General features: G+C 39.8%; 2 protein-coding genes across 2 annotated transcripts in view; one reads left to right on the top strand and one right to left on the bottom strand.

The window, feature by feature from the left end:
• LOC111872941 (protein ecdysoneless) overlaps nt 1-21,969 on the top strand; it is a 37,622-nt gene that overhangs the window by 6,071 nt on the left and 9,582 nt on the right. The window contains exons 3-9 of the mRNA XM_023867249.2: nt 1,629-1,716; nt 4,123-4,289; nt 6,352-6,493; nt 9,275-9,454; nt 10,209-10,349; nt 14,344-14,530; nt 15,527-15,698. Of these exons, the coding sequence (XP_023723017.1) occupies nt 1,629-1,716; nt 4,123-4,289; nt 6,352-6,493; nt 9,275-9,454; nt 10,209-10,349; nt 14,344-14,530; nt 15,527-15,698 (1,077 nt within the window). The remainder of the gene's footprint in view (nt 1-1,628; nt 1,717-4,122; nt 4,290-6,351; nt 6,494-9,274; nt 9,455-10,208; nt 10,350-14,343; nt 14,531-15,526; nt 15,699-21,969) is intronic.
• The window catches only part of LOC111872895, a 61,757-nt gene continuing 49,649 nt past the window's right edge, over nt 9,862-21,969 (bottom strand). Inside the window, exon 11 of the mRNA XM_033754933.1 lies at nt 9,862-10,009. The gene's annotated coding sequence lies outside the window, so the exon portion shown is untranslated. The remainder of the gene's footprint in view (nt 10,010-21,969) is intronic.

The following is a 21,969-nucleotide window of genomic DNA, read 5'->3' as shown; positions in this document are numbered from 1 at the left end:
TCCCCCATTTGTGCGACATGCCCCGCCCACCTCATCCTCCTTAACTTGATCGTTCTAATTATACTTGGAGAAGAGTACAAGTTATGAAACTCTTCATTAAGACTGTTGTGCTTAGTCAAGAATTTCTATACACAGTTCTGAGTAAGACATTATTGTTGTGGTTTGTGGAACAAATTTTGCTAAGACTGCCGAAGAATATACAAACTTCTGATGAATTTCACAGCTTATCATTTATGAATAAGACTAATTCCTCATGTATGATGTTGATGTGTGACCTTGTCATGCATAATTTTCACTGAAAGTTCAGCCATCTTTAAAAGGTGCAAGTCAGTCTTAATTTTTCAAACAGTTAATACTTTCATTGCCACATCAATTTTTGGCTTTTTTTCCATGTATGAGAGAATTTAAATGACAGTTATTTCCCTTCATATAAGCAAATTCACAAAACCGTGTACTCAGTAAATACTTTTGCACAGAACAACATTTCTGTAATAATTGAAAGAAAATTTCAGCTTCCTGTCAGAGAAGGGAGATCAGCAAGAGTAATTTTGTATGCCATTCACTTATTATTGCCTATTCCCCAATGGTTCTGTGACTGTTGGTTGATTCATTATACTATGACGTGTTGCGCAATGGAGGACACCCTCCCTCCCCAGCGGTACGTGGCGGCATCGTAGCGCTGTCGTTACTCCCCACGGTGAGGTAACACGTAACACAGCTGTGACACAGGTAACAGGCAACAGGGGTACCCATTGCGTAACAGGCGGGCGCTGTGACTATATAAGGGAACTACACAGCTGCCGGAGTTAGTTAAAGTGTATCAGCGCCCAAAGACAGTTCTCCAGTCAGCAGTGAACGAGTTAAAGTTTAGCAGCCGCCAAAGACAGTTCTCGAGTTCTCAAGTTATCTAGTTACGAGTCAGTCACCAGTTAATTGCGTACAGTATTTGTGATACTGCCAATGGCAGTAATGTTGAGCTTGTAAATTGTGTGATTGTAAGAGCGAATGTGAAATAAAATTCGCTATATCCAGTAAGGCTTGAAGTTATTTGTTGCATTATACACCCATCACGTGACAATACTATTACTGTACTGGACACTAGCATGAAATCTGTTGAAGTTTCATTGGGACATTTTTGGAAACAAACTCTGTCAACACATCTAACATCAGTTGTTGTTGTTGTTGTTGTTGTTGTTGTTGTTGTTGTTATTGGAGAGGGTGGGTTTCCCCATGCACTTAGACCAGATATTGGTCCATTGTGCGTCCCCCTGTGATATTCTACCAGTCTCTATTCCCTACCGGTACTGGTGCATGCCATCAGTCCCGACTCAGCCAGCGAGTTTGGCCTCTACTGGCTCAGCAGTATCTCGATGCTTCCCCCATCTACCAGAGGCATTAGAGACTACTGTTGGGCTGTATTTATATGAGCAATTGGTGAATGTTCTTTTACAATTATTTTTGTGTTTTCTTCAAAATATGGGGAATTTGTAAGCTTACATTCAGTGTAACAAATGGTGACTGTGCCATGGTGATTTGAACTGTCACAGAGGAATGTGACTGAGCTACCTGAAGTTAGATCTCATTCAGAAATCAATGCTCCACTTCACTGTGTTGATTCTCATTTGCAGAGTTACTGATTCAGATGGTGAGTTCTTGCTTATTGAAGCTGCAGAGTATCTCCCAGAGTGGGCCAATCCACAAACTTGTGAACAAAGGGTTGGTACCTTTTTCATGTTATTATTGGATAACAAGCTGCAAACAAGAAATTTTTCTGTCATAACAAAATATTTGATGAATTTGATGGTTGTAATATTCCTTGAATAGAGCCAGTGCAGCTCAGTCAGTATAGAAACTAGGCTAGTGGTTTGATGACTGGAAATCTGGGTTCTGTTCCTGGTGGGAGCAAAGATTGTTTTTTCAGCACCACTTCCAGACTGACTCTGTGACCCACCTAGCCACATATCCGATGGGTACCAAGGGTAAAGCAGCCAGGGCATAGAGCCGACCACTCATCTCCATCCAGTGCCAAAATTAAAAATACGTGGAGCTAGTACATCATTGGATATAAAGAAAACAATAAACTCTTGAACTGAATACACAAGTACAACTTCCACCTTTACCTCTTCTGGAACTGAGTTCCTAGAACTGATGCAAAGGACAAGGGGTAAGGCTCAATGAGTACCTGGCCTACCTGTGGCATTACCATGTTTCCACTTTTTATAAGTGTTCTATATTAGAAATGCCTAAAATTATCCCATCATAAAGTTGAATTTCATTTAGAGACATTACAGATATAGTAGCTCTAACCAGTAAGAAGCCTGGAGATGTGATTGTGGATGTCTGATATGTCTGTGCTTGGTGTCTTTTCTATCTGTAACCTAATATTAGGGTTTAAATGAGACATCCATTAGAATTTGTTGGGCAGTTTATTTTTCAGCCATGCTGATCTATAGTAAAGCCAAATTTATGTAAGGCCATAAATGTACTTTACCCTGATTCATGAACCATTCTACAGGTTGTGTTGAAATTTAACATGGAAGACTTTCATGAGAAGTTGACAGTTCCAGGTTTCTGCCATATTGATTAATAATAAAGCTCAGCTTATATAAAGCCATAAATGGGCTTTTCCATGTGCACCATTAACCATTTCATACATTTTGTTAAGTTTTGTAAGGGACATCTTCGTTAGAATTCATCAGGTAAATCAGATTTTCAGCCATATTGGTTTATAAGAAAGTCTGGTTTGTATACGGCCATAAATGGATTTTTCCACTTTTGTATTAACAGAATTAAACACAGATGTTAATAACATTCAGTTCTGCCCCTACTTCACCATTAAAGATATTGCAAAATTTGCAATTATATTATATTATAATTATATTTCTGTCACAAGGTAGATCATTTGTAGTATTTTTTTTTTGCAACCCATGTGGTGTAGCTAACTACACCCTTTTAAGTTGCCCTTTCCACAGGTTTTATTGAAATTCATGATGGGACATTTTTGCTGATTTATATTTCATTATTCCCATTTTTAAATAAGCTTAATATTAAAATTTAAGGAATATTGTTGGGAATTTTGTTTACTACATCATGGAGTACACCACCTCCAAGTTTTTTTTTTCTTTTTATTCTGTACAGCTGATCACAGTGGCCGTGCAGTCTAAGGCATGAACTGTCTTTGCCCTCTCGAATGCTGGGATTGTGGGTTCGAATCCCACTCAGAGCATGGATGTTTGGTGTGTGTATGCATTTATTCTGTGTTTTTGTTGTTCTGTGTGTAGGTAGTGGCCTTGTGGTGGGCTGATCACTTGTCCAAGGAGGCCTACTGTCTGTGAAATGATTACAGAACTAAGTAAGAGGCCAGGGCCCTAAATAGGCTGGAAGTACCATTGAAAAAAATATATTCTTTACAGCTTCTCCTATAATTACTGAGTTATGACAGATGTGATCCTCCTGTAATCATAAACCACTGACTAATGTGTGTAAAGGTAACCTTGTATCTATTCTTAATTGAGCCCCACAACTTGAAGGCATGTAGGGGAATAGAGGTATAGCTCCATACATTCTTAACTATAGACTTAGATGGAGTGAATGGTCAGGTTCTCCCATTGTCAATTTTATTCTCAAGTAGAGAACCATGGTACCAATTTGGTTGGTGGTTGGGTGGGCCCCAGAGCCAGTCTGTAGAAAAGAGAAAAATGTTGTAATTTTGCTGGGAATTGATCCCGGATTCATTGACTATCCTGCCAATAGTCTAGTCCCTACACTGAGTCAGTAAACCTGGCTCGTGTATCTGAGTGGGAAAAATATGAATTTGAAATTTTCTCTTAATATAATACATGTTTTTTATGAATTTATTATGTATTTTGAATAACTTCAGAGGTTATATTTATGGATGTACTTTTTGAATTGTAGGTAGACATTGTACTTTGCATGTGCATTTTAATTATCAGATCTTTCATATTCACCAAATATTAGAAGAAAATGTGAATACAGTGACAGAACATTGTCTACAGACTTCACGGAAACATATTATGTACCTAGGAATAAACCTGTCAGTTTTGTGTATATTATTAACAACTGTTATATCAAGAATATGTTGTAATTTTTGTCGTGCTTTAGGTGTACTTGTATCAAGGAGCTGTACACATTATACCCATGGAACAAGGAAATGGAGAAGACAGACATCTGTTGTCTGTAGCAGATGCTGTATCCCAAGTACGTAAACAACCACAAAAAACTATAGCTTCACTGGCTGTCCAAAAGGCTCTTCAAGTGAGGGTTGAGGGGTGAGTTGACATGTATATAATTTTTGATGCTAGGCTTTATGGCCAGTGCACGCAGTAACATAGTTGGTGGAGGCACTACACTACAAGCCAGAAGTTCATATGTTCAAATCCTGATGAGGTCACTGGATTTTTCAGTTGACCTAATCCTTCCAGCCACACTATGGCCCTGGGGTTGTCTCAGCCTCTAACAGAAATGAATACAAGGACTTTGCCATCAGTGAGCTGATTGTCTAGAAAATGCGGGAGCCTTGACCTGGCACAACTTTATGGGCCTCCACGGCCTGCTACAGGGACAGCTTTGCCTTTGCACCAAAATTCTTCCTGATCAGAATCTGGCACAGGAAATTGGGGTACCGTAGGCCACCATAGGTCTCATTCCTGTGTGTTTACAATGAACTTACCTTGTCTTTTCTTTGACAGATTATAGTTTGAAAACTAAACTGAAATTTTTGGGCAGAACTTGGAAATTACCATCTCGGGAGAAAGCTTTTTTCTTGTGCTGGAATATGAATTTAAGTTCTTTGGTGGAACTTCCTAAGAACAGACTAATGATTTGAAAACTTTCTGGTACCTTGTAGTTCCTTATGGTACTCATCATTCATCTTTTAGAGATATAATTTCATAGGCGATAAAAGAATAAGCTTACAAAATTGACATCCACATTTGAAAGCAGATCACATACAGTGTTGCCGTCCTCCATTAATAGAAGCTGAAGTAGCCAGTTTCTTATTAGTAGGCAATCCATTTTCTAGCATTAAGTTTAAAAACTAGAGGCATATTAGTCTCAGTTTTGTAGAAGACTTGTCCAAAGAAATTGAAAAGGAAGCAAGAATTGATGTTCATTTGATTGTGTTTAGTGCTACAGATGGGATTTTGAAGTGTGAAAAACTAGCTCCACTTAATGAATTAAGGTTCTTTCAGTGGTGACCATGAAAAATGTGTAACACTGTGTAGTATGGAGAAAGCCTAATACTTTTGAGTAACTTATTGCCTCCATCTTTAGGGTAAAACAGTAAGTCAAGCAAGAAACTAGCAGAAGCAGGTGGCACAGCCTGAGATGGAGGTAATATTTGGAGTCACTTCATTGACTGCTTCTACTGGTTTCTTGCTTGAAGGTGGAGGTGATATATTCATATGAAATGTTGTGCCCTCTCTGAACTACATAGTCTTATAACCAAGAAGACTGTAATCTTCATGCTTGCTGTTTCAATGGTAAAAATATACACAGCAGAGGAAGTGAAATATCATTCAGCAGTAATTAAAAAGGGCTAAATCTGAAAGTTTGCTGCTTTTCTATCAGTCTGCACTGATAAACAATAGACCAGAGATGCAATTATGGGTGATAGAAGCTCCATTACTTGTTGGCATGTAAGATTTGTGGCAGATGAATTTCATTGAAACTGGTTTTTCTCCAAGTTTCCTAAATTTTTCCCTGCTAATCATCCTTCCACCATTGCTTCATACTTCATCAGTCCCTGCTTCCTGAGGTGAGCAAAATCCTGACTAGGCAGCACATTATCATGTCCTCAGTCTTTGACTTCATGATATAAAGTATCACACGAAGAGTCTTAAACTTGTTTTACCCTATAACTTTCGTTTTTTTATATAGACTAGTTCATTGTACTTTTATGCCAAGCATTTTATAATGTAATAATTATCATGTAGCCACTTTTACCAGTACTGGAGTTCAGTGGTGTAAATATGCTAATCATGTATTTGCCTGATGATGGCTTTAATAGCCGAAACATGTAATGTAGCCAAGCCAGTCTTAGCCTTGACCTTTGTATTGTTGTGTTGTGACAGATTTTAATAAAGAAATTTTATATTATAACACAACAGGATGCACAAAATGAAAAAAAAAAGATTAACTATCCCCCTACTGTGGAATTGACATTCTCATCCAGACTGGCTCTTATAGGAGCCGTATCGAAAACAGTGAAGCTTTGGGCCTGTTGGGGTCTCTTGAACTAGCGGTATGTGCCAGAACACTTGTCTGATGCATGAATGATAACAGATTCACTTTATGTGGTGGTTTAAATCTTCATTGATTTATTAATTTTAGTTACCCTGGCAAGATTGCCGAATTGCTGCATCGGACAAATGCCTATGTTCCGGTTGGAGTTGCAGCTTTACTAAAAGAGAAGCCTAATCTAATTTCAGCAGCAGTTTTGGCCTTCTGTAATAGAGATCCTATTGATATGAAGGTAAGAAGTCATTATTGGCTATGCTTTTGAAGTCTGATATGAGATTGCATAATTGATGAGCTTACTACAATTACAGTATGACTGTGATTTAATGAACCTCCTGTCTGTGCTGACCTTTGACCACCTTGAAACAGCAGTGGTTGAGAGTTTTTCCTTGATGGCACCTATAGTCTGTTGTAATGTATTTTAATTCCTGTGCGTAATGTGGAATAAGTCAAATTAATTTCTTTAGGGGCACGCGGTAGAGTAATTGGTTGAGGCACTATTCTACAAGCCAGAAGGTCGCGGGTTCAAGTCCCGATGAGGTCATTGGATTTTTTTCAATTGACCAAATCCTTCCAGCTGCACTATGTCCTGGGGTTGACTCAGCCTCTAACAGAAATAAGTACCAGATGCAGTTGCTTCCCATTATTTGGACAAAGACAATTTTTCTGTGCTGAGCAGAATTTGGAAGCTGGAGGACTTATTACACTCCTAGGGCCTTCCCTCCTGATTCATTATCATCCTAACATTTCTGTGACCTCACTAAGGCATTTGACTGTGTCAGTCATGAACTGCTTGTCCAAAAATTGAAACAGTATGGAATAAAAGGATCTCTACTAAAAGTGCTTGAAACATACCTATATAATAGGAAGCAAAGAATCATTCTACAGACTCAAGACTCAACTACATATGTTTCTAAATGGAAAACCAGCAAACATGGAGTTCCACAGGGATCTGTACTGGGACCTTTGTTGTTCAATGTATATATTAATGATCTGCCTAGAATTCTAAATGGGTTGGCACATACGGTTCTATATGCTGATGACACTACTTTTATTGTCTCTTCACAGGATATTAGTAGCCTTAATAACAAAATAAATTTAGTTATGAGACATTTATATAGATGGTTCCAAGCTAACCAATTAATACTAAATTAAAAAAAAACCCATGTAGTGAAATTTATGACCCCTAAGGCCATGGACTATCCATTACATATAAAATATAATGACCAAACACTTAAATTTTCTGTAAATGTTAAATTTTTAGGTGTGTGCCAGGACAGTCATTTGGGCTGGGAAAAATACCCTGATGATGTGATAAATATGTTGAGTGTTGCAACCTTTGTGCTTAGAAAACTACGGCCTATAGTAAGTAGGCAAGTGTTGAAAATGGCTTATTGTGCTTATTGTCAAGCTCAACTTAAATATTGTGTTATTTTCTGGGGCTCTTCTTCGTCATCAATGAAAAGAGTTTTTGTGGCTCAGAAAAGAGCAATTAGAGCAATGTTAATGATGAGGCCTAGAAGTTCTTGTAGAGAGGTTTTCAGAGAATTAGGGATACTTACAGTTCCCTGTTTGTTTATATATGCCATGGTCATGTTTGTAATTGAAAATGAAAATAATTATCTTACAAATAATAGTGTACATAAAATTAACACTAGAGTACAAAATAGACTACACGTCACGTCAACTAGACTATCCATTATACAAAAGGGAGTGTATTATACATTCATAAAAATTTTTAATAATTTGCCACGTAAATTATATATTTTAAAGGATAATGTTAATTTATTTAAACAAAAACTGAAAGATTTTCTTATCTTGAAAGCTTTCTGTTCTATTGATGAATATATGGCAAATACCTAATTGTATTATATTCCTATTGTATCTAGGTTGTGCCTATTTGGACTTGGTTGCATATCGCAACTACTTTTAATTAATATGACAAGCTCAATATTCGGCCCAATACGGGCAACGGATCTGTGACGCTATGTATGTATATATGTATGTAACATTGGCAGTGTAAAAGATCTGCCTTTATTGACTACAAGAATTGCACATGAATTGCATTTGTATTTGCCTGTATATATTGTAACGTGTTTCGTTACTGAAGACGCCGTAGAGATGGTTAATTGGTTTATTTAACAATCTACAAACAATGGCTAAAATTAATTATCACAATATTACGGGTTTCCACACTTTACAAACCCTACAACAAAATCTCTTAACACAATCTTCACTTGTCTTCACGTACTAATAACGCGGGAGCTATACAAGTCTCCCTGAATTACACACTTTCACTCATAACACGCCGCTGGCTAGATTCCAACTCTGCTCGTGAGATGCTGCCTTGAGAACTGTTGATAACACACTCGGCGACTGTCACAGTACAACTAACTGTGAATAGCCTTCGCTGCTCCTTATGTAGCCTTGATCGGACAATTGTCGTCAGCCATGCTGTCCGGAGTTGTTGACTGCTGCCTAGCAACCGCGATATCCCTCGGTGATGTCACCGCTGTTGATTCGCTTTGCATAGCTTCAAGGTCGCGGGGACTCGGCTAACGCCGGCTCCGCTCGGCTCACTTCGGCTCCGTTCGTGACGTCACCGCGCGTTGCATAGCTACCAGGATGCGGGGTGATTACTCGCCTATTACGCGAGCGCTACATTACCTCTACGTGCAGCTGGGGAGGTAGGGGTCAACATGTCACAATATATAAGGAGAGAGTCCAGTAAGAAAACCTAGATGTAGGTGGAAGAATAATATTAAAATGTATCTTTGAGGAATAGGATGTGGTGGTATGGACTGGATTGATCTGACTCAGGATAGAGACCAGTGGAGGGCTGTTGGGAACATGGTATTCAACTGTCAGGTTCCATAAAATGTTGGGAAATTCTTGCGTGGCTGAGTGTTTGGTGCTTTTAGAAGAAAGACTCAGCTAAATGGAATTAGTGAGGTAGTTAATTTTCATATATATTTTTTGAATTAGTTATAAATAGACTATTTCATTTCCTTCACAGGCATGTCAAGCTATGCGTTACTTTCCTCCTGAGAGCAGAGTAATGACAAGTGTGGTATTCACTAAATGTCTCTATGCAATGATCACTTATCACACGTTTAACCCCGACCAACGAACGGGGTGGAACATGCCTCCACCAGACAGCACAGACTTCAAGGCTCATAGCCTAGGAGTGAAACTGGTAAGCTTTGACATCATGTTCATTCCTATTAAAACACTGCTTTCGCTTATGGATAACTCTTTTTGCATACAAAATTTGTTTCTGTTTTGTAAATTTTTGTTGTGTAATTTATTATTTATTTGCAATCGATTCCACAAAATTCTTTACCTTGCCCCAGGCAATTGGCTGCCTGCAAACCTGAAATAAAGCATGCTGAATTTGGTGGACTAATTTGTTTGGTAAGTTTTGGCTGTATTTGAATTCAGAATGTGGGTGGGGGGAGTTGTGTACCAGTTTTACGAAGCCAGGCTTGGTAAAGAAAGGAATACTGAAATCTTTCCAATTGTATAATTTTATTTTTCACAGTTTTACCAAATCTGCACTGAAAAAATAAGTTACAGACAGCCATTTTATACTTCAGAGATTAATTTTCTAAATTTATAATTTCTGTAATTTAAGATAGAATGATTTTGTCCTAAAGTGATTTATTAAGTAAGCTGAATAATTGAAGTTCCTGTTGCATGATTGAGAATGCTGCTGAGGGCATTTCAGGTATCCACTAAGAGGCATAATCACCTGTAATATTAAAACCCTTCTTTTCTCTTTTCTGAAAATAACTCATTAGCATCTTGCATATTCAAGGTCCATTGCTTTAATTCTAAATATATTTCATTGTTGTAACTCTTTACATGTAATGGACTTGAAAGTAGTATGTTGTACAGAGAACCAATGCAATATTGAATTCATTTTCTGTTTTTGCTGTTTCCTTATATAGGCATGTGGATTTGAGATTTTGGTTGCCCAAGCAAAACCAACGTCTCAAGGGGATATGCAAACCCAGAATCCTGTTGACCTAGGAGGTGATCGTGGCTGGCATCAGTATTTGAATAGCTTAAAAAAGACAGGCTACTTCAAGGTATGGTGCAAAATATGCAGCTTTGCATGTTTTCCTTAGTGACACAACCAGTGGTACCTTCTTTCTATACTTTTTAAGTGAAAATCTATTTTTTGACTTTAGAGAAAGTTGGTGATAGCTGGGACTAATTAATTAGTTAATCTCTTATTTAACTGGTTGACTATATCACTGTCTGTTTTCTTTTATCTGTCAATCAAGATATGTATACTGTTGATTTATGGACTTAAAAAAAGAACATGTATAACATCACTGTTAACAATATTGTGCCATGACTTCTTAAACATTGTCTGTTGTGTAGTAAACAAGCGAGCCGTTGCTAGTCAATGACTGGCTGACACATCGCACAACAACAGTGGAGCTGTTGGAGGTGGTGTTTTATATGTGGTTTGACCTGAGGCTATATAGCAAGGGCGAGTTAGTAACTGAATTAGTTGCCATCATGAATTTGTTCTGGCCATGAGGAGCTGTGAGATGGCAATGACATAAGTATGAGAGAAGAATCTCTCTTATTGGGAACCATTACCAGGCAACGACTAGTGAAGACATAGAAGGCTTTATGTGTGCTGCAGTGCTGATTTGTAGACTGTGTAGATCTGGTAAACTGGTATAATTACCTGTAGTTACAAGTTATGTGTTCAGTAAATCCAATTACCAATCCAAATCTCATCTATAGTCACTAACACTTTATAACTGATGTCAGAAGTGGGATCAGTTGAATTGATCGTATTGCAAATTATAGCAGACTTGGAACTTCTGTGAACCATTGTGATGTGTGTTGAAGCCATTCAAGTAGGAATGAAAGCCAGTCATAAAGAGATGAAGACTGACCAAGAAAAGATGGAGGATATGATGAAGACCAGCCAGGAACAGATGAGAGCTGAGATTGAGGCTGGCCTGGAAGAAATGAAGACCAATCAAGAAAAGGCAGAATGCATAAAAGCCACGCATGTGCTTACCACCCTGCAGGGCATAGAGCCCCTAAAGGAGTGATGTATGAGGAGATTGTCATGGCAACTGTGGACAGATTTGGGGACCAGCATGTGGCTGCAGTGAATTGCAGTCAGCTGAAGACAAGACCCCATTGCATTGACAAGTTCCTGTAGGCTTTTGCCACCGCCATCGAATGAATGAGCCACCATGCCTTTCCAGCACAACAGGATGGCCACACTTACAGGGGAGCAGGCAAGGCATTCGACAGTGGGATAAGAGACCGAGGCATGAAACACCAGCAACTTCTTGGAGGAAAGAGGACACTATATGAGGCCTACAGGCAGACCCTAGGGCTGAAAGTTGTAAAGCTAACAGTAGAGTCTTCTATCAGGTTACAGAAAGTGAGTGACAGGACATTGTGGGGGAACCGGCCTGCTCCCAAACAAAAAAAGAGACAAACAGCAGCTTATGTGCTCATGTTGTAGGAGCACTGGTCACTTTCAGAGTTCCGTCCCTACAGACCGGAAGAAGTTTCAACCCCAGCATGTTGTAGAGGTGCCATTGATAAGGACGATCACAGACTTCATAGGCATGTTGCCTCAGAAAGGAAGGAAAGACAATGTGCATATAGGCTATGCGAGATGAACAGCCTGAAGGAGCAAGCATTGTCCATTGCATGGGAATGGCTTGATAAACAAGGCGGTGACTTGCTCACACATGCAACAACAGAGGAGCTGCTGGAGGTGATGTTTTCTGTGCAGTCAAACCTGAGGCTATATAGTTAGGGCAAGTGAGGCAACTGAGTTAGTTGCTGTCATGAGCTAGTTCCAGCCATGAGGAGTGACAAGATGGTAGCCAGCTGACGATGACATAAGCATGAGAACAGAAGGATCTCCATTGTTGGGAACCGTTACCATGTAACAAATGGTGAACACATAGAAGACCTTGTGTGTGCTGCAGTGCAGTTATCTCTAGAGTGTATAGATCCATGAAACTGTTATATTTACCTTTAGTTGCAAGTTATACATGTTCAGCAAATCAAATTACCAATCCAAACCCTGTATCTAGTCACTAACATGTGACAATATTGTTGATTTTCATTATCATTTATTATTATCCAGAACTTCCAGCTTGAGGGGTATTTTTGCTATAATCTATGTTATCTAGCTGCAAAATACACAAGATTACAAAAAAAGATAAATCTTTTTTATTGTTCGCATATCAGTAAATGTGTTTCCATGTTTATATGCAAACTGTGTTTATGTTAATCAGTTTACAACTCTTTTATTAACCTTTAAACGACTAAAGACAACGTATGTCGTCGTTAAAAGAAAGTCCCCGGTACGAATGACGCTATATGGTGTCGCAGAGTCCGCGCGTGGCAACGTTATATAAAATTAAATTTTAAAGTAGAAAATTATGTCCTACTTACATAATTTTTGGCCACCATCTGCATGGAGTGTCTGTCTTCCCACCTGCGTCATCTGCCGGAATGTTGCCTTCGTGTGGAATTCTCAAAAAAATCCGGAAATGCAGAGTCCGATTTCGCTCTTCGCGAACTTTGTGCGGACGGTCTTTCGTTTCCCACGCGAAAAGCACACACGACACCTCAATTGCGAAGTAGAGGAAGTCGGCCAGTGATGTGGTTTGGCCTTCTATAATCGAGATATCTCCCATAAAAAGGCAGGGGTTCGACCCCTGGCCGTTGATGGCGAGGTGGACCCCTTCCAGCATGTTCCGCACAAGAGCGAGACAAAATTCTCTGTGTGACAACAGGATGTAACTGTTCAGATCAAGGAGATGGAAAAATAGCTTATTTGTCCATTTCCAGGTTCGACGACAGATGCTATAACTGTTTGCCACAGTTTGCCCACAGCTCCACCTGAATGATTATTCACACTTCTCGTGCCACGCTGGTCTGCTGGACCCCAGGTTGCCGAGTAAATGATGGGTCTCGTTCGAAATAACTTTCTGATTCGCTACCTTCAACATCACTCTCAGAAGTGTCGGTACAGCTATTTGTACCTAGTCGCTGATGGCTTGAAATATGCTAGAACATTCCACACGACACGACGATCAAAGTTTGAAATTCTCCGAATGAAAACTTCCAGGAAAGAAGTTCTATTATCTCTCTGTTGATACGGGCACGCAATTTCATAAACAACGGTAGCTTTGAACTGTGTAAGAACAGTACACATATTGTATAGTTGAGATTATAGAACTCGGCCAGTCTCCGCGTTCCAATGCCAGTGCGTCACTTAGGTTATGATAAATTCTTCAGACACAGCTTGAGCAGTGTTGCCGAGTTGCACAAGTGGTCATGCATTCAACCGTTCCGAGAACCTATGAATTCATCTAGAAAAATTAACAAAAATGTGGAATTTCTTATTTGGAGCCAGTGCAAAAATTTTAACATGTTTTATACAATCTGTAAATTACAATATCTGATTCTATATTCTTTCGAGAAAAAAACAGCGTTTATTTCGTTCGATTATCACAGAAATAGCAGAAATAGGAGCAAAATTAGTAAGTGACTACAATTTTAACGGATCTCAAATAGCGGCCCTTTAAAGAAGTCCGTACCGCTACCACAACCTAAGTTTAAAGGGCCGTAGGATAAAGGTTAACCGTCACAACACAACAAACGGAAAAAATCAAGGTTAGCGCCCAGCTATGGTTTCGCTACATGTTTCAGCCACTAACGGCCATCATCAGGCAAACACATATTAACAAACATATACCATTGAACTGCTCTACATTAGATTGAATACAATGTTATTAATCATTTAAAATACTTTGCATACAAATACAATAAGTCAGATTGTTATTTCTTTTATATAAGAATGTATATGAGGCCCATGATCTTGAAAATTAATTAATTGTATAGTCGGTGCCTCATCTTACAAAGAATTGTCTGTACTGCATGGAAAGTAAACAACGACTGTCGTTGTTCAAAAGATTATCAAAACATAATACTTATGCTTTTATTATTTTAATTAGAAACTTCTGGAAGGTTCGAAAGATTATCAAAACATAATACTTATGCTTTTGTTCTTATAATTAGGATCTTCTGGAAGGTTCAAAAGATTATCAAAGCCTGCTTACCAAAGCTGAAGAGTACTATATAAATCACAGAGATCTGTTACATTGTGATCCATCCATAGGACAAGAAATATTTACCCTATTAAACAGCATTGAATATGATGTAGAAGAATTCAAGAAGGCCGAGAGAAATCTTCCGCCTCCAGATGGTGAGCTGACTTTATGTAGAGAGTGTTTTGTATTGTTTATTTGAAATTGACTCCTGGAAGACAACTCATTTTCATCATGATAGTTTCTCAGGCAATAACTGTATCACCAGCAGAATTTGAACAAAATGAAGCAAAACTTTTATGTACAATACTCGTATATATTGTTATTGGTTCTGTGGTCTAGTGGTCAGAGTTCCTGGCTGCAGATCCTGAGGTCCCAGGTTCGATTCCTGAAGCTACCAGATTTTCTGAGAAGTAGTGGGTCTGGAATGGGGTGCACTCAGCCTCATGAGGATAATTGAGGAGCTATTTGAAGGAAATAGCGGCTCTGGTCTAGAAAACTGAAATTTACGGACGTGGGGATTTGTTGCACTGATCACGTGACACTGATCTGCTAAAGTTGGCACTAACTTCGCCTACAAGCAGTGGTCATTTGGTCGGTATAGTTCGCTTGCAGACTAAAACCACAGAGTTTTTTTTAGAGATTTCGTCGCCAGACATCAATATAATATGTGTAGAAGGCCATGGAAGAGCAAAAAGAAAGTGTTGCAACGTAATGATGCACTAAGATGAGTGAGATACTCTGTTGCAATTGTAGGCTGTCAGCAAAACACACCTGTCTTGCTACACCGCATGTATACACATATGAATGTGAATAGGTTAAGGTAATTGCAATTACAGGGTTACAGTAGATTAGACATGTAGCTTGGATGCAGAATATTGGTGAGAAAACTGCTAGCCATGTGGCCACATGAAAGTTGGCAGAAGAGACGAGAAAGATTCTTTAATGGATATGGGTGAAGTAGTTTGTTGGAATTTGTAATGGTTGAAGTTATTGGACAGTATAATGGCAGGCATTTGTTTTAGTAGTTTTGAACTTTCAGATTTAAACATCGGAGAGGAAGTTTGTTTAATCATAAATGGTTTTAAGTCAGTCTGAGCATGTTAAGTGGTAAAGTGAACAGTGGTTCTGTGAGATAGAACTTTCTTGTTTAGATGAAAAATGGTTGGAGTTGTGTCCGAAGGACTTGGATGCAATGTTGGAACAACAATATGGGCCGAAGAAATTTGTTGAAACAAACAGTAACAGCAATCCGTCAGAGTTCTCTGCTCAGCTGAACAAATTTCTGCATTATTTATCAGAAGTAGATGGAGCTGAATACCCATGGTAGAGGTTTTATATTTCTTAATTTTATTACTGTAAAAGTGTCTACAGATTATATGTGCAGTCATGTGTTCTCATGTTACTCTGCCCAGTCATGCATTCTTTCTTTTCATGAAACACATATATGATTTCAATAATTGTATTTAGGAGGTTCCCATCTACCACACATGTTTTTCATTGTTTTCTGCAGACCCTTTGGGAGAATTCTGGGATAGTACCTTCAAATAGGCCATGGCCACTTCCTTATACATCCTTTCCAATTCTTGGTTCATTGATCATCTACCATTCAGATCTGCATAATATGAATTGCTAACAGCATCATTGATTAACCTTTAAGAGCCGAGCGACGCCATATGGCGTCATTAAAATAAAGTCAAGGGGACGAATGACGCCATATGTCGTCGCACAGTCCACGCGTGCGGCGGGCTTTTTAAAATCTAATTTTAAGTTATAAATTCTTTTTCTACTTACATGATTTTTGGTCACCAGCTTTATAAGTTGTCTCTCTTCCCACCTGCGTCGTCTAACGGAATGTTGGCTTCGTGCGGAAATCTTGGAAACATCCGGAAATGCAGAGTCCCACATCACACTTCATGCACTTTATCCGGACGGTTCTTTGTTTCCCACGCGAAGAGCACACTTGACACCTCAATTTCGAAGTAGAGGAAGTCGGCCAGTGCTGTTGTTTGGCCTCCTCTATTCGAAATGACCCCGATGAAACGGCAGGGGTTCGACCCCTGGGCCGTTGAGGGCGAGGGGGTCCCCTTCCAGCATGCTCCAGCATGTTCCGCACAAGGGCGAGACGAAATTCTCTGTGTGACAATTTCGCGCCACAGGATGACAACAGGATATAACTGTTCAGAATCGTCAGATCCAGGAGATGGAAAAATAATTGATTTGTCCATTTCTAGGTTCGACGACAGATGCTATAACTGTTTGCCATTCTGTCCGCTTTGTCGACATAACCCATGTGCTTGTTGTAGTTAGCAACAATTGCTGGCTTGATGGCATTTCCGTGCTCATCACAGAAACTGCCTTCTGCTGGAGGAGAGTGCATATTTGTCAGCATGTAAACGTCACATTTGTCCTTCGAAACTAGTGCTGTCAAGTTCTGTCTCACCCTAACACGAATGTCCCCTTTCTTCAGTCGAAATTGTCTTCGTCGAAAATCATCAGGCAAGCCCTTCCGATTAGGTATGACTGTTCCACAGCACGTTATGTTCTTTGTCATCAGTTCGTCAAACAAGTCAGGTGAAGAAAAGAAATTGTCCATATACAGTTTGTGACCTACGCCCTCAATACGTCTGCATAGGTCCCTAACTGTAGCATGTGTCGCTGTCACGTCTTGGCTGGCACGTGTCCTGTCTTTTCCTAGGTAAACTTTCATGTCATAAGTATACCCAGCGGCATCACAAATTTTGAAGATTTTGATTCCGAAACGTTTGTGTTTCTTAGGAATGTACTGCCTAAAAACAACCCTCCCTTTGTATTTTACAGTTATTTTGTCAATGGCCAAATGTTCGGAAGGGTTATAATATTTTTCAAATGCGTCATTGAGAGTGTCGAAGATGGTCCGAATTTTCCATAGTCGGTCATAACTGTCGGCATTCCTGTCAATTTCTGTACTGTTGTCTGCAAAATGAAGAAAACGAAGAATGTGTAGAAAACGGTCGCGTTTCATTGTCTTAGAGTAGAAAGGCGTGGCAAATTGTTCTAGAGTCGACCAGTAGTCCTTTAGTCTGCCTCTATTGTCATGTCCCATTTGAATGATTATTCCTAGAAACAGAAACATCTCAGATTCGGTCACATCAGGCCGCGGAGAAGGTCCGTCTTGACGTCTGTCTACGTGCTGATGGTAGTACCTGTTCGTCTCCACCAGCAGACGGATAATCCCTGCGAAATACAGCATGAAAACGCAGAAAGGGGTGGAATCCTTATTCATGTGTGGAGCTTCATTGGTATTTAACCCCACAGCTCCACCTGAATAATTATTCACACTCCTCTTGCCACGCTGGTGTGGTGGTCCCCAGGTTGCCGACGAAGATGATGGGTCTTCGTCGACTTCGGGTTCTGAGCCCGTTATTTCCTCGCCACTCAGAATATTCTGTACCACAGTCTGAATCGGTGTCAATTATCAGCTGCTTCTCAATTTCGTCTTCTGCCAAGTGAAATGAGGCCATGCTGGCTAGTTTCAATTGCGATGTTTTATTCACAACACAACACGCTAGGCTAGAACTTTCTGGTAGTGCAGGGCTATGCCGAGAACACTATCTCTGTGTGGTTAGTTCGAGATATGCACAATCAGGGTTTCTGAAGGACAATTCTAATTGTATCGCTTATAACACATCGCAATTTCAACTATCCACCATGGCCCCATTTCGCATGCAATAAGCCGATATTGAGATGCCGCTCATAAATTACACTGATTCAGAATGCATTACAGACGAGAGTGAAAGGCATTGCGGGGGTATTCCAAGAAGAGTAGCTCTGTGTGTTTAGTCCGAGATGTAAACAGAACCTTAACGCTTATAAAACATCGCAATTTGAACTATCCAACATAGCTCCACTTTGCATGGAAGAAGATGAGATTGAGAGGCCTCTCATAAATCACACCGATTCAGAATGCGGTACAGACAAAACTGAAAGGCATTGCGGGGCTATTCCAAGAAGAGTAACACTGTGACTAGCCCGAGATATAAAGAGGCCGTGTTTCTGAAGTATAAATTACGATAAGACTTGCGCCCACTCGTGCAATAGTAGAAAGGTTACGATGTGACTCGAGAATGTGCAGGACAAACATTACCTTCCTCCCCCTTTGAAAGATGAGACATAGGAAGAGAGGATGCCAGCAGCATGCATTTATAATGCAGAAACGTTTTGTGCAGAAACTTTCTGCATATTTGTGGACAGACACTGAAAATTGGGGAAAAAAATTTTTTTTTGGAATCAGTGTAACAATTTTTACAGATTCTAAAATCTGTAAATTACAATATCTGATTCCAGATTCTTTCTAGATAAAAGCAGCGTTTATTTCATTCGTTTATCACAAAAATTGTATAAATCACAGCATTTTGAGTAACATGATTACAATTTTTATTACTCTACAATGGCGGGCATTTATATTAACTCCGTCCCGCTACCACTACCGGAATTTAAATGTCCCGGCTCTTAAAGGTTAAACCACAAATAAAGAAAATAAATATGGATAACTTCCACAACATTTACAACTCATGTGGCTGTGTTAATTACAGCATGTGTACTGTCCATTATAACACAGAATATGTATGCCACATTTTATTTAATTATTCTTATGTAATGAATTATGAGGATGCTGGAGAACATTTCAGGATGAGGAGCTTCATAATTTATATTCCTTAAGGTAAAACAAATTCTTTCTTGTGCTTAATTACTTAAACACATATTGAAGATGCATGAGAAATGGAGGTATAGCTCCACCATTCTTGACCTTGGCACTATTGGGAGATGAGTTGACAGTTTCACACCATGGCTGCTTTACTCCCAAGGAAACAGCCCCTAGTAACCAATATGTATAGGAGGCTGAGGGGGCCCCAGAGCTGGTCTGGATATTATAGAGAAGAAAGAAATCTCTTGCCCCTGCCATAAATCAACCCTGATTTATTTGCACTCCTTAGCTGTCTAAAAATGTGTGTTCTGAGCCTGAAGGACCTCTACCAAGGCATTGTGCTTGCCCAAAACAAGCAAGACCCGTAGGATCCCAACCTATGATCATATACCTGCTGCAGACTAGTCCTCATACCCAAGTTTTGCTGTCTGCCTTAGAATGGCAGCCATCTCCACTGGTACTCCAGGAATCCATGCCACAACTTGTTGGGATTTTGGAAAGCAGTCAGTTTGCACAACTTGCAGGCCAGCTCTCTCCCAAGGCCTGAGTTTTGGAGTGATTCTTGATAACCATTCTTTAGGTTGTTCATCTACACGTGTATCTTGTGCTGCTCCTCCTTATAGGAAAGTGTCATAGAGGAGAAGGATGGTCTCCTTGTCAGGAAGCCTGTCAGTATTTCTTCCTACACTCTCCAGTCCATCAGTCGACCAAGCTTCTCTGCGGTGACTTTTGCCACCAGACATGCACCATCTGTGATGGACACCTTCAGTGAGTCCATAATTTCCTGAATGTAGCGGGCAGGCATATAGCTGATAATCCTAGTTCTGTTCCATGCCTACTCTACTGATGATGGAATATCTCCAGCTGACCTCTGTCATTTATGGACAGGAGAGCAGAGCCCCACCAGTGGTCCCTGCTGGACGCTCAACAGAGCTTTCAGCTGAAATGTCAGCTTCTTTAAGGGAAATGAGAGCTTTCCTCTTTCTGGCCCACTGCTTCTGTGATCCAGCCCATTTCCTCTCCTTGATGGTCAGGTTACTCACCTCCACTCTGAGCCTTCTTTCAGCCCCTTACCAGAGCCCTTGAGATTTCGACTGCTTCTCCATGACGCTAGAGGACTTAGCAGTTGAGCCCTCCAATACAGGGGGAGGGGATCTAGGGTCCTCCATAGATGGAGTCCCTGGATATGTCTTGTTCAGTCCCCATGGAGACAGGTCATTGCTGACCACTGCAGATGATTTTAGCTAGGGAGATCTAATGCAACCTACTCTAGCACCCTACATGTGAGAGGAAGGGTATCATACAGTGAGATGTTGCTTTTTTTCCCCAAGGGCACCATTTATAACATGCTCCCTCAGTGTCATATGGCACCTTATGGTGCCAATACAGTCTTTCAGGCTAGCCTGCTGCATCCAGGGATTGCCACAAGCAGGGAGGAATTGGTATCCTTGGAGAGGTGCTCACATTAAATGCTTGCCAGAGATTGACCCTCCTGATTGAGGGTTTTCATAGATTTCCACAGTCCCTGATTGTATAGTAACTTAAATGAGGCCATGACCACACTTTTTCCATGGCCTTTCCAATTCATTCTTCACTAACCATCTTACCATTAAACACTATATAGTCTGAGCTGTTGACACCATCATTAAACAAACCATAAATAAATAAAATATTGTATGAAAATTGGTAATCACATTTGTTTGATTGCGTTTATTATCTGTATAGTTGTGTTCCACTTCCCAACATCTCTAAGATGATCTGAGATGGTTTAGTTAGTGAAGTGACTAGCTGTAGAGTGGACAGGTGGGCTTCCATTCCTATTGGAGGCAGAGATATTTCTTTGTAACACTGCATCCAAACAAGCCAGCAGTTACTGGAAGTAGGCAGATTATGAAGCTGACTCGCCTCTCTCTCATGTCAACATCTGGAATGTGTGCACTGTCTCCCTGCATGTTTTCTTGCTGTTGTGCTCAGGGACAGATGCAATTTTTCCTTTTCTGGGATAGCCCAGTCAGTATAGTGTCTAAGCTGCTGGATGGATTGGGGGCTATTTTCTTGGGAGTAATGCTGCCTGAATGTGAAACTGACACTTCACCTTTATCTAGTGCCAAAGTTAAGACTTTGTGGCACTGTATCTCACTACCTTATAGCATAGTGATAACTAAGCATAACCACAACTTACCTTGTACCCCTAAGGCGGCCCATACACGTACGAGTCTGGCTCGGCAAGGAGCTGGGCTTGGATTAATTTCACCACACATGGATGAGTTTGGCTCATTGGAACCCGAGCCGAGTCAGACTCGTACGTGTATGGACCCCCTAAGATGAACAATAGTATGTGAAACTCAGTTTTAAAAATTAGTGAAAAAATTATAATTTTAGAAGATGTTGGTATAGGTATGCATACATTTAACTCTACACTCGAGGTTTCCCATTCTGATGCAGAATGTTATCATAACAACTGCTGGAAAATAAAAGTAATTTACATTTTGTGAACACATTTTTCCAAACCATAATGTTACCTAGGTTTAGAACAAATTTCAAATACATCCCTTACTCTGTGATATAAATATAAAGTTTGAGAGCACAGTAAATCCTCCATATAATGAAATTTAGGATATCAAAATTTTTGCACTTTGTAATGTTAGAGTCTTAAGTTTGGTATATATTAACATATGACAGGATATAGGCCGCTTTCCCTCCCACTCCCCACATAGTTTTACCTGATAATTCTAACTGTGGCAATGCTGATGACTAGGGAGTGAAATCAGTGGGAGAAGCATATCTACTAATAGCTTCTTGATTTTATAAAGAAATATAGTGGAATCCCCATTTAATTGTTGATTAAGGTTTTCCGTCATCTAATGTTCAATTTAACTGATATTATATCAATAATCTTGGTGTTAAATT

The sequence above is a fragment of the Cryptotermes secundus genome, unplaced genomic scaffold (assembly GCF_002891405.2).
Source record: "Cryptotermes secundus unplaced genomic scaffold, Csec_1.0 scaffold1079, whole genome shotgun sequence".
In the NCBI taxonomy this organism is placed as follows: domain Eukaryota; kingdom Metazoa; phylum Arthropoda; class Insecta; order Blattodea; family Kalotermitidae; genus Cryptotermes; species Cryptotermes secundus.
This window is presented reverse-complemented; position numbering and strand designations above follow the sequence as displayed.